At 34.8% G+C, this 13,971-nt stretch overlaps 1 protein-coding gene across 1 annotated transcript; it reads right to left on the reverse strand.

Annotated features, from left to right (window-relative positions):
* Positions 1-536: 536 nt before the first annotated feature.
* LOC111997020 (villin-4) lies at positions 537-12,935 on the reverse strand. The gene is given in 25 exon segments (XM_065775853.1): positions 537-967; positions 1,056-1,244; positions 1,325-1,542; positions 1,642-1,969; positions 2,720-2,785; positions 2,865-2,990; positions 3,453-3,593; positions 4,040-4,050; positions 4,176-4,323; positions 4,750-4,878; positions 5,024-5,161; positions 5,231-5,299; positions 5,407-5,475; positions 6,285-6,440; positions 7,117-7,217; positions 7,380-7,527; positions 7,622-7,784; positions 8,272-8,404; positions 8,492-8,669; positions 8,790-9,026; positions 9,119-9,187; positions 10,564-10,595; positions 10,598-10,662; positions 10,884-11,005; positions 12,598-12,935. Coding segments are annotated over 23 exon segments (2,895 nt in total). The 5' UTR covers positions 10,940-11,005; positions 12,598-12,935; the 3' UTR covers positions 537-967; positions 1,056-1,130.
* Between the last annotated feature and the right edge of the window lie 1,036 nt (positions 12,936-13,971).

Genomic DNA, 13,971 nt, shown 5'->3' on the forward strand with positions numbered 1-13,971 from the left:
TAAAAAAAAAAAAAAAAATACACTTCTAGGTCCACAAAACAGTATGTACATATGGATAAATCAACATGATACCAACAAATTACATGTATAACATTATCGACTAATGAGATTTTTGGGCTATCTCATGGGTTTGAATTTGATTAGTCTAGCAGAGCTGAGATACCATTTTTTTAATAATGAAAAAAAAAAACTGTAATATTTAAGGAAAATGAGACCCCCACCATTTTTTTTAATAAATAAATCTGTTAACACAAAGTAGCTAATCATTTAATTGAAAGTTTTAACCTCGCTTCTTTCTATGGAAAAATGATACACAAAATGAAGTGGGCTACAATTCATGAAACACAGTAAAATTAATAACAATAAAAAATTTAAGCCCAGGATCTTGTATCAGGAATTGATTAAAAACCCATCTTTCTGATGTGGTTAAGTTTTGCCATACAGCCAAACAAATTTAGATTACAAGTGAAAGAAAAATCTTTTTGTTTTGTCACTTTTCCTTTCTTTTTTTTGGGGAGGGAAGGAAGATAAACAAGGGGAAAAAAAAATCACACCTTTATTGTCAAAAACAAATAAATAAAGTGAACTGGTTCTTATACTCTGCTGTACACACTTCCATCCTCAGTTATCAATACAACCTAAGTAGACTCTGCATTCGCAAGACCCTATCGCTCTACTGAAAAACAATTTGAATTTTTTTCAAAAAAAATGAAAATGAAGATGAACAAAAATGCAAGCTCACAACAAACCTGTGACCAAAAAGAATACCAAGCAACTAACTCAACAAAGAAACAAAGCTAGACATTCAAACCACCAGAAAAAAAAAAAGAGGGGGGGGGGAGGGGGAAAGTAGGAGAAAAAAATCTCTGGTTCTGTCCATTTATCAAGAAAACAAGCTTCTTGGGAGCAGAAGCAGCTAAAAATGCACTGATGCTGTCCCTTGTACTCCTGAGAATGAGTTCCCCCACTGCAAATAAAAGTACTGCAGTTAGAATGCTGAATGAGTTTTACTAATGATAATAAAAGTGAAACTTTTGTGAGGAAAGAGTATGTACAGATTTGCGAGCAAGCTTTCTTCCACCTGCAATTTAAACTGCAGGGAGTTGCTGAAAAGGCTGGGAATAAAGGACTCAGAATAATTGAAGGGCCATTTTGAGCTTGTTTTGTTTCCATTTGGGCAATTTGTAAAACGCATCCTTTCCCATCCCGAATTTCTCCCTGAATTCCTCTGACGACAGATATGTCTGCATGCAGTGCATTAAATGAGAATGACAGAATGTAAAAATGATAATATATTGTTACATTGCTTCCTCAATATTCTTACCTCTCGCTTGGTCACATCAATCTCTGCAGCAGGATCTGTTGACGAAATTTTAAGGCGTTCATATGGGTATATTGGGAGACCTTCATCATCTTCAGCTTCACCCTCTTTCACATCTTCCTGTATAGTAAGGGATTCTATTCTGCTGCTCATAGAATTCTCCTTATTATCATTTGTCTCTGGTTTTGGCTTTGGCTTTGGCTTGATGGCCTCTGGGCTCACTTCACCGATGACAATAAAGCACATCAAATATAAGCAACTTTGTAGATTGAGGTGCAATAATAATAAAATTTGCTTTCAAGAAACCCAAAAATGCATACCCTTGACAGATCGAGGCATAATAACTTTTTGTGCTGGTGGTGGCTGTTCAAAAGTGGCAGTTAGTGCTGCTATAGCTGCAGACTTGGATGCCAGTTTTGCTGAATCTGGGGTCACAGATCTTGGGTAGAGTTTTCTGACGACCGGGGGTGGAGTTGAAAGGTTTCTGGCATTAGGGTTCTCAAAAGTAGCTGCTAGTGCATTGAAAGCTGGAGACCTACCCCTTACACGAACTCGGTCAGGGCTAAAAGACATGCTTCTAGAACGCTGATTTTTGTCTGGAACACTGGATCTTCCTCCATAAGATACAGGTGTTCTCCGTTTGGGTTTCTAGTAATGCATAAAAAAAATTATATATAAACAGAATAGTGGCAACAAGAATCCAAAAAATGCATGAGTCAGAATATAGTAGTTAATTGGTTTGTCTATTAACATATCTCATCAATCTATTTTGTTTTTCCCAGACAAGTCATATCAAGGTGTTCCATCTAAATATGAAGATGGAACTGAAAGTATTAGTTAATTGATTCGTATGTTAAGATGTCATATCTATTTGTTAAAACAAGCCAAGTGTTAGCATTTTTTAACTTTCAACAAGAATCAAGTTATGTGCAAGCTTTGATGATTTTATATGTTGACTTATAGACCTGATTATTTGATGACTTGATATAAAGATTGATTATGATACTTTAAGAAAGATCTTTATCTTTTTAATAATTCAAAAAAGTTAATAGAAAGTGAAATCCAGAGGGAAGAAAAAAAGAAGAAGAAGTGCAGCAACATAATAAAATCAAAGCACCTAATGTACAATATTTCCAAAGGCAAAGTATGCGTAATTTACTCTTACGTCATAAAATGGTGAATGGATGATGTGATAATAAATGAGATTTGCTTCTGTCACATATATTAGTATGCAACAATTATTGAAGATAGACAAAAAGATGTGAATCGATATGACAGATGAAATCAACATAGGATGACACAGAATTTCCAGTGCAAAAGTAAATGAAATCCTAAGAAAGCAGTTACTCAAGATCAATGAAATCTTAAAGCAAATGGAAAAGATTAAGGAGGTCTTACATCAACAGTTGGAGTACCCCCATTTTTCACTAAGGTAAGTTTCCTTTGAAATGAGTTACCGATCATCTGTACCCAAATGAAAAGATTCTTACAAAAGATTTGAAGTCATGTTGATTATTTAAAAATAATTATAGAAGTCACTTACAGAAAATTTTCCAGAGTCCCATGTGAAGAAGCGTGTGAAGAAAGGTGGCTCACTCCCTTCCATGACAATATATACTGGAGCTTCATGAGATAAATTTTCTAGAAGAAAATCACGCTCAAGAAATTTCTGTTGAAAGTGAAAAACCAACATTAAGAAAAGCAATGGAAGTATCCAGGCATTAGAAATATTGAGAGATTATTGATTCTAAACTTGCAATTCAATATTTAACATAAATCAAAGACTTCAATGAGAAGGTGGGTATTTGCTAGTAAAGTCTCTTGCCATCCTTGAGATCACATCCTGCCTAAACCAGGAAAAGGAAGGCTTAAAAGAAATGAGATGACCACCTTCCTTTGTGTAGCCTCTAGGTCCAATAGGCCCCTAGCAGATCCAAAAGTAAAAAGAAGGGGGGGGGGGTGTGGGAGGAGGAGGTTGGAGAAGAAAGTTGAGCGAGCTTAAATATAGTGGTATCCAGCTTCCATGAGATTCTTATCAAGCCAATGATATACATTTTTTTGATTACTATAGGTACAAGCTGATTAAGCAAAGTAAATGTATTTCTTCCAGCCAAAGCCTAATTCTTCTTACCTCCCCAATGGTTAAAGCATGCACTCTATTTTTGGAATCAACCTGTTGGCCAACCCAGACAAAGATCTCTGACTGACAGTCCAGGATGAATATATCTTCAGTCATCAAATCATCCTGGGTGAAGTTGTATATCTCTGTCACCTGAAAGAATGACATCAAAATAAACTCATGGTGCAAAAATAAAATAGAATTAATATGGTATGACATTCATATAAAAACGCTGTAGGACCCTTATAGCAAGACTTTCCCAGCCACCCCCTAGGACCTGATCCCACTTAAGTGGGACTAGCAATTGGTAATGACCCTTATAGCATGACTTTCCCCATGAATGGTGAATAATAAATCATCTCATTATTAAAGTTTCATAGATATTCTCATATGATAAATATAACTGAATACAAGACAAAGTATCAAACCATCAGGAGCTACACTAGACAAACCATAGAAACACATGGAGAACATAAGCAAAAGAAAAGTACTTCTGGAACATGCACACATTTTTCATCACAAGCATAAATGAAAATAACTTTCAGGATCGCATACACTGATAATTGTATTATAAATGATAAACTAAAAGATATACACACCTTCAAATTTCCTGCAGATTGGTGTCCATTTTGGAAGTGATCAAAACCATGGGAAAAAAAAGAGAGTCAATTTTTATTTATTTTAAACAAAGTGAAAGAAACAAATTTTACCGACAAGCATTTAAATTATCCATACCTTTTGAGAAATGGCAAGAAAATAGGTGAGGATCGCTTTCAGCATCCTTGACAATCTTTTGGCTGGGGTATTCGGATTTTCCTCCTAACAAACCCCAAAACTGTTCAGATTCAGCACCCTCCTTTTGTGTTTTGGATTGTATATTCGGCTGCAGACGATTAACAACGTATGAGAAATAGATAGACAAGAAGAACTGACCATACAAAGAGAACATGAATATTCAGCAAGGACCTCCTGATGTGCAGAACAAAAAATAGTAAAAAGAATTGTAATAAGCCTCTTTTAATTAAAATTTATGCCATAATGCCAAGAGAAATTGATCAGTCAAATTGGCTCTAAAGTAATTCACCAATGACTTGGTTGACAAAATTCAATATATAATTAAATATGTATTAATAGAATAGAAATGTATTACCAATGACAAAAGAGAGTAAAAATCTATATAGAAATTCTTGATAATATCTCTGTTCATAATGAATATGTTGCTGAAAATATAACACGCAAAGAATCTGCACGTTGAATCAAATTTAAAAAAAAAAAAAATTATTTAGGAGAAGAGATACAAACAACAGACCTTTATCAGATCAAGCTGCCTCTCAACCAGCTCCTGGTCATTTGCGGATGTGAGGTTTCCAGACCATGTAAAGACGGTGGAGTCACTATGTAAAATGTAACAGTACGAAGAATTCAAAGATGATGCAGCCTGATTCAACAAAAAAGAGAAAAAGGAAGTGAAAAAGATGTAAATTATTTTAATATACTGAACAAGTGTATGCCCACCAAAAAAGGGAGAAAACCCACAAATCTATAGAGTCTAGAAGTACAAAGAGGGGAAAAAAAAGACGTACTGCTTCAACTTGTATTGCTTGCATATTATCAGGTCCAGTGCCCTGGACTCGAAATAATGCAACTCCATCCTCTTTATATGTCTCATCAGGAATTTCTTTCTCTGCAATGTAATTTTTGTATCCATCGCTAAGACCGCCCTGAAAATTTGAAGAAATATGAGTTTCTTACCTTGAATTTCTTTCATGGTATATTAGGATTCTACAAACCTTGAAAACAATAAAGCTCTGGAAGATTGAATAAAACTGAATTGGTTCTTTTCCCTCATAGATGCGAGCCTAGCATAAATATCAAATACCATCAGTGTGAGTCATTTGAAAGGAATAAGGACATAATTTTATCAATAAAACAGCAGATTCAAAAATCTCACGCGAAGAAAAACTACCTGGGTGGGCAGAAACTTCAATGACTCAACCATCTTGCTTGCCAGTGACACTGCTGAAGCCCTTTCATCCTATTTTCAGTAGCAAATGCACTAAAAGTAAACAACAAATAAATTTATAATAGCAACATTGTGGTATATTTATAGCAGAGATACATATTTATATGTTCCTGTAGGTGTGATTATTAAAAAAGAGAACCATTAAAACCAAATTAGCTATAGACCAAAATAGAAAATAACAACTTCTGGTCTTCAGAGTCCAGACAGAAAGCAAAGCAGCCTCCAAAAGAATGCTATCAGGAGTTGATCAGTACACATATACCATATGCTATAAATTCATGTTTAAATCAAGAGGGTTTTGTTCTATTTCTTTTTATTTATTTACAATTGAATCTTACTTTGTTATTGTGTTCAAATAAAGAGAGGACTGATGGCCATTCAATCTTTCAACATCACCATTATAAAATGCGGGGGAATTGAAGGGGGGGGGGGGGGTTAGTTTAAGGTATAAAAAGCTAACAAAACATTTGTGTCAACGAATGCTGCTGGATTTTATTAACAGTACTATAAAAACAAATAAAAAATGAACTTCATCAATCAAAACACAACTGCACTATTTGTATAATGATAAAACAGACAAAACATATGCAGGAAAAGAACAAGGTACAACTAAAACACTAGGCCATTAAACAAGATCTGACAGCTGCTGTATACTCTTGCAATTGAAAACACTAAAGCTCAATTGTTTCCCACTCTTAAAATCATCAGCCCTTTAACTTCCCTAGGCCTTTCTTACGGAAATGTTTGCAGCGTTTAAAATGCTCTATGATATGCTCAGTATAGTGTTGAAATAATCAATTAAATATTTTAAAAAATTTCACCTCAACACTCATCTTTCCAAACCATGTTCCTATAAGGTATTCCTCTTTATCTTCTCCAGGATACGAATACTGAAAGATATAGCAATCTCCACTGTAAAATTTTGACTGATCAGAAGCTGGAAGGAGAGTCTTTTCCTGGCCATTCACATGCCAGACCTGTGCAAACAGGATTAACTACCATTAGCAACACAATTATAAAGCAAGGTAAAAATTGACCAATGGTCTATAAACATATTTACAAAATTTCCCCACGTGAAGGAGTAGGAATTAGGTAATGGACATCTCATATTGTGCATTCCCCAAATTCTAGGAAACACTCATGAACCAAAAAGAATCAATTAATTGTCTCATGCTTCTTAGTTGTTTCCAGAGCCCTTTCTATGATAAGTAAGGAAATATTTCTTGCAGACCCTTTCAATCCTTATGTTTCTAATTAGTTGCCCAAAAATTTTACAAATGATTCCAATTATTTTTCTTGTATTTCCTAAAATCTCAAGTTCTTGTTTCAGATATGCCTTGTATGTTTTGGACCATATTTCCTGCTTTCCCTTGCCTTTTTTGGGCATCCGCTCCCCATTTAGGTAAACATGGAGATTTTGCAAGCAGCTTTGGAGTTGCAAGATAAGCAGTAAGGCTACCGAAACTCTTGCTGACAAGCAGTTTTGCAAAAAGAAATAGTAGGTTTACTTGGCACTATTAGAAGGGGAGCGGGGGGGGGGGGGGGTGGGGGGGGTGGTGGGGGCAAAAAAAAAAAATTTGCCTCCTTCATTTTCAAGTTCCTGACTTAACTGGTTGACTATTATAGATATAGATAAACATATTGATACAGCACCTGTAGATTTCCAGTGCAGTCAATATATGGTTGAGGTTCTTCTTTAACAGGATCAGCTTTCAACAGACCCTTCACGTTAACCCCTTGGCGTTTTAGCAATGCTACAAAATCATTGAGAGAGAACAGAAACAAGAATTTATATGGTGATGATGAGAATGCTGCAGCTGTGGCTTATGTCATGATAATGGTGACAGTCATAGTTAAGTATAAACTATAAAGTATGGAAATGACAAAATCATGGAGAAATCATTTTAATCACTGACCTGCAACTTTGCCTCTACCATCCTCTGACACAGCTATATTAGTTGTCTCAGGCCATGAATCAAACTTGGAGCGGAACATCACTGTCTCAAAGCCCTCAATTACTCGAATAATGTGTGCTTGAGGTCTATCAGGGCCACGGACTAACTCCTGTTTGGTGAGATCAATAATAATACAAATGTCATTGAAATTTTACATAGAAGTGCCAAAATCATATTTGATAAGAACAAGCACTGAGCATTACTTCTGCAGCTTCGCTTGCACTCTTTCTATCATCAAGAGAGGTATTTCTCCCCATCCATACAAATACTTCTATACCACAATCTAGAACATAGCATATATTTGTGTCTAGCAAGTCCCTTGTCAAAGAATCAGAATCGACAGGTCCTGCTTTCCCCTTCTCAATGCTTAAAAGGAAAATATGTATCTGTCAGAACTACAACATAATTGGGTCCTATATATAATAAATGAAGCTTCATCTTACTATATGAAGCAGTAATGATCATAAATGAATTTGCATCTTTGAGAATTTTTTTATTAACAAATTTGGACTGGTTATCTTTTATCCTAACTTTAAATAGGAAAACCTTGGAAAGTTTGAAAGTAGGAAAAAAAAAAAAAAGGTTCACATGCATATGCAAATTGTCCTTAGACCATATTCCATCTCCTCCCCTGTAAGTAAGAGGTTCTGGTGAAGTTACAGGTTCAATTCTGTGTGAAAGCGTGTGTTGTGTATTTACCTATCAAAAGGGGGGGGGGGGGGAGAGAGAGAGAGAGAGAGAGAGAGAATAATACACATGCATGTATGGATTTCTAAAATAATATCATGGTGATCAATATAGAAATAATGGGATGCATTTTTAGCAAAGATCCTAGGAATGATATCACAAATACCGGAGTAGCTTAGTAGGATGAGAATCAACAGCCTTATCCTCATCGCTAGCTGTTTTCCTAGGAAGTGGAGCAAAGCCACCAAAGAAACCCCAAAATTCACCAGCTTCAGCATCAGCCATCAACTTTCCATCCTCTGTATGGAAAGTCAAGTACATAGAATCAAAAAAGTGATAGTAGTTAACAATCATCTCTGAACTCCTCAGTATATTAGTCCACTTACCAACAGCAGCTACTTCACATTTGCCATCATGGTAAGTGTCTTTAATGTACTGGACAACCTCTAATGCTTTAGCCCTCTCTTGAATAGATGAGTTGGAACCATTAAATTGAAAAATTTTAGACTTGGTATCCAGAATAAAAATGTCATCATGATTAAGGGAAGATCGAGCAAAGGGAACCTGTCACCAACAAAAACAACTCAAAATGGAAAAAGATACTTTATATTATATTGTACACACTCACACACTTGCACACTAAGACTAATCCCTCATCAACAAAGAAGTTCTCCATGGACTAACCTCCTTTACATGAACAACATGTTTTCCTTTGCAAACATATAACTGCGTCTTGTGTTCTTCAGCCTCAGCATGCTTGAATCCTGAAGAAATTCCACCTTCTTGAGGTATAATACACGGTTTAAAATAGGATAGAAACTTTTCGGTTTCATGGCCCTGTATTTCACGATACTGAACAGCACGTCCTCCAAGAGCTGCATCAAGTTCAACTGTCTTGATGGCTGCCGTACCAGCTTCATCCTGATTTGACAATGTTGTGGTCACCAAATAAAAATTCATATCCTGGGAATTGAAAATTGAACATGAACTAGAACTATGCAACAATAGCTTACCTGAGATGTATCTTTACCAAGCCAGTAATGGATATCATGACGCAAGGCACCGCTTTTTAAAGCAGTCGTCTGCATGGAAAAAATTGTGTTTTGTAAGTTAACAACTAAATTAGCATATGGGCTAATTGATATCATGATGTAAAGCACCACTTTTTAAGGTGGTTGTCTGTAGGCAACAAGTAAGAAAGAAAAAGATCACTACATAATGAGATTCTTAGACATCTACTAAGTTCACAACTCAGACAACTAAAAGCACCTATCAACAAAACTGTTTCAATTACATAGGACATACACCATAAAAACAACGAAGGAAAACCAGAGTCAAAGTTTAAATTAGTATGCAGCAATTCAAACACTAGGTATGATGCTACATATATGATTAAAGAAAGCCACATCAGTCACAGTAAATGGAAAATGGAGGTTTAGAATTCTGTATTGATGCTAGGGCTTGCAATAGCAAAATATCTATGTTGCCTTGATTTTGTGCAGACACAAGGCACAGGCACATGATTGAAATTAGAATTATCAGATCAACAAATCTAGAAATATGAGTACCCAGGTCAATACAGGTACACATTATCATATAAAAAAGATATGATTTCATATGTTGAAGCTAGCCATTTATGCATTCCATAAATGATAAGTATTATCTATAGCAATAGATGCAACATATAAAGTCAAATTTTTTTAATTTGACTAGCTCTATAAAGATATGCAGGAGAACATTAATTCTAAATCATTGTAGAAAGCATTGATATTGAGTGTTATTTGAGGTTCTAGCACATACACAATCTACCATGAACCTCATCCAAAAACAGTAAAGATGATTGAAATCAAACTCTTATTTCATAATATACTCATGTTGCATAATTCCTTTCAGCCATACGCAAGTAATAATGTTCAAAAATAGAGTTGTGTGTGCGGCTATTATAAAGGAAGAGAGTCTAGCCATCATAATAACCAGCAATAGCTAACTGAGAAATATTATAAGCCACATTCTGCTAGAACAACAACAATAAAGCCTTAGTCCCAATTTTGGGCCAGTTATGGATCCTCTAAAAATTAGTATGGTTCCATATGAATTCATTTCCTCCATTCTATTCTATCTGAAGTCATGCTCTCTGTTACTTCCCTAATTGACATGTCCTTTTTATTACTTCTACTAATGTTATTCTTGGCCTTCCTCTACCTTTTTTTCGTTCCCTCAACTTAGATCAACTACTTTTTCTTATTATTTCATTATTTGCTTTCCTTTGAACATGACCAAACCATCTCAAACAACTCTCCTCAACTTTTTATCAATAGGAGCTACCCCCATCTTAAAGCAGATTTCTCATTTAGAATCCTATCTTTCCGAGCATTCCCATTTATCCATCTTAACATTCTGCTGGAAAAATAATATAAATACATGAGAAAAGAATTTGGATCACCATGAAATCAGTTACCTTCAAGATCACATAGGAGTCTCCCATGAAAATTTGCCATGAGAAGACTTTGGCACAGGTACAGGACGAAAGTTTTCAATGCGCCAAATTTCAAGTCCACTATACATTGTCAAGGAGAATAACACAGGAGTCTTCCAAAGTAAGAGATCGAATTCAAAACCCATACCCAAGATAAAAAGAACTGCAGTCGCAGAAGCAGCGTAAACACTACTGTAATACTCGTCATATTTACATTTTTATATGTTTACCCTAATTTGCAACCTAAGTTTATTAGACTTAAAAACTGTAAAGAAATTGACTATTCATTAGATAAAGGATACGCCTTTTGTCCGGCTCCCTGGAAAACTTCATCCAAATCTCTCATGGAAACAGACATACTGTTTTTGGAGCTTTAACTACTTGGTTTTTATGACTCTGGCTTGAAGATAGATACAGAAAGAACCTGAAAAATGATTCACTACTTAGAGTGAGAAGGGAAGGGTAAACAAAATTCACAAATTACTAAAGAAAAAAAATAAAAAAAAACATTTATGGTAGCTACTCTATTGCACAGGAGCCAACATACCAGCATAAAATTTCTTGCTATCAATACTTAACATATGTCCAACATAATTTTCCATTAAAAAAAAAAAACAGAGTAGCAAAATATCCAACCATGGATTAGACCATTGTACAGGAGAAATGAAGTTATTTATGGCAGGAAAAATTGAATAGCAGCTGGCTTTCTGTCAAGTATATGTAAAGTTTCTAATAGCACATGCGCATAGAAGTTTACGGCCATATAATTTATTAGCATTTAGCCTAACATCAAGGAACTAGAAAGGGCACACTGCACACATGCTTGCAGTAAAAATTTAATCTACACTTCGGTTCCTGTTTTGTTTCAGTGTAAAACACTTTTTCAGAAAACATGATATCATATTTTCTCATGTTTGGCATGCAACCCAGCTTTTTCAGGGCATGGCATTTGATCCTATCTCTATATATGCTCCTCCAAGCCTAAGGGTGAATTGGTAACTGAAAATTGCTAGTCAACTGAAAACGTTTTCATAGTCCGTGGAAAATTGCACCAAAATTCATCACGCCCCAGGTTTTCATCTACTTTCTTATTGCTTGTCAAACTGAAAACGTTTTCATGGTCAATGGAAAATTGCACCAAAATACATCACCCCCAGGTTTTCATATACTTTCTTATTGCTTGTCAAACTTAATTGTGGAATTCAAAACTTATTTCAGATGGGTGTTCCATCTACAGTTAACTACTTAAAGCATTCACAGCATCAAATTTCAAAACACAAAGATGTCTACACAGAAGAATGTGGCAGTGGCACACCAAAGTCAACACGGCATGAGTGCAAGTTAAAACCTTAAAATGAGAGTCATAAACAGAAAAAAAATCCACATGGAAAAAACTCAAGACGTGCACACTCGAGACTGCACAACATCCAACACATTGCTACTAAATATCCCAATAGAACCAAAACCAAACAAAAGATGTATCAAAAAACAAACAGAAGGCAATGGCAAAGACAACATTCACATCAGCAAACAAGTATCACGGCTTCCAATAGCATTCTAAATACATATCACACATATTTCTGTTTGCTCCCCAAAAAAAAAAAAAAAAAAAAAAAAAACCAAATTATAATACATGGCACGGTTTTCAGACATAAACTAATCTCGAGAAACCCAACATTCTTATTACATGTTACAAATACCAAAATTACGAAATTCAATACCATGTGGTAAAAACAAAATTTTTTTTTTTTCACATAAATTCAAGCAAACTCAGCTCAGCTCAGCTCAATCATGCTGTTAATTCGACCCAGATCAGTGAAATTCAATAGTCACAGACCAATCCATGAATCAGATCAAACCCACCTCTCGAAATCATAAAACAAAGCAAAAAACATGTTCAAGTTCTCTCATTTCCATAACAATTCATAAACAAACAGCACAGTCTCAAATGGGTCATATTCAAAAACCAAAAAAAAACAAACAAACAAAAAAGAAATTTTGAATCTGTGAGAGTACCTGGAAATGAAGATGAGAATTGAAATGAAGAAGAACCCAGATCCAATCTCAACGATTGAAATTAAGAGAGAGAATCAAAATACGAAATTTTTAGATTTTTTTTTTCTTTTGTTTGTGGGATGGAAAAGAAAAGAAAGAAAAGTGAGACAGAGAAAAAGGAAAAGAAAAGAAAAAAAAGGAAAGTGGGGCTGAGAAAGAAGAAGATGAATTGTAGAGAGAGAGAGAGAAAGAGAGAGAGAGAGAGAGGTTGGAGGGAATGATGGTGATGATGGAAGTGCCAGGCGTGCTTATCACTAACGGCAACAATAACAGCTATACCTTCACTACCTCACTCATTAAACTGTTTTTCATGTTTAATGTTTAATGTTTAATGTTTGTTTTGTTTTTGTTTTATCTTTTTTTAGCATATGATAATTATCATTTTTATATGTTTTTTCTTGATTTAAATTCACTACCTCACTCATTAAACTGTTTAATGTTTACTGTTTGTTTTCTGTTTTTCTTTTTTTAGCCTATTTATTTCACATTTTATGTGTTTCATTTTTTTAACTTAAAAAAAAAAAAAGAAGTCTAATGAGTAATCACTCTAGATGGCTTATTATGTATGTTTGCATTTTTATTTGAAATGGTAAATGAATCAATCAGTGAGAGTAATTTCAGGTGCTTTTTTGTTGAATTTAAATCCTTTTGAGGTGAAATCTGTTTTTGGTTGCTTGCTAGTAAATATCAAGTTGATGCAGAAGGTGAAAATTGAGAAGAACAGTAAAAAGGTATTGGTAATGCTATTAAATTTTTTGAAAAAAAGGGTTATTTTTTTAATTTTTTAAAAGTTTAGGTACCTTTACAGGCAAAATTTGTTGGAGTTGGACCTGCTGGTATTGGTCTGTGTAATGTGCAAGCCATTAGGTTCTCTTTTGTAATTTAGATTTTCTTATATCTTTAGAATACATATTTTTTTCAAATTTAGAATTTGTTTAAAGAGAGAGAGAAAGATAGAGAGAGGGAGAGAGAGAGAGAAGGAAAGGGGATGATGGTCCGAGAAAGACTAAAAAAATGGTTGGTGATAGAGAGAGCTGACTTCCGCTTTGTGAGGTTTGATTTGGATTTAGAGGGAAACAAAAACAAAATAAAAAGTAGAGAGAAAAACTCTCTTTGAAGAAGGGTCGGTCCCCGTCCATCACTCATGCCATAAAGCCTTATTGGTGGGGCTGCTTTTTTTTTTTTTTTTTTTTTGCTATCTATGTAATGTAACTATACTTTCAGTTTGAGGACCCCATTGTTCCTATAACTTTATCACAAATTTGTTACGACTTTGCTATATGACGGCTCGTGAATGGTAAAAATAGATCTGAATGGATTCATTATTTTATTTTC

This window comes from Quercus suber, unplaced genomic scaffold, assembly GCF_002906115.3.
Source record: "Quercus suber isolate HL8 unplaced genomic scaffold, Cork oak 2.0 scaffold_120, whole genome shotgun sequence".
In the NCBI taxonomy this organism is placed as follows: domain Eukaryota; kingdom Viridiplantae; phylum Streptophyta; class Magnoliopsida; order Fagales; family Fagaceae; genus Quercus; species Quercus suber.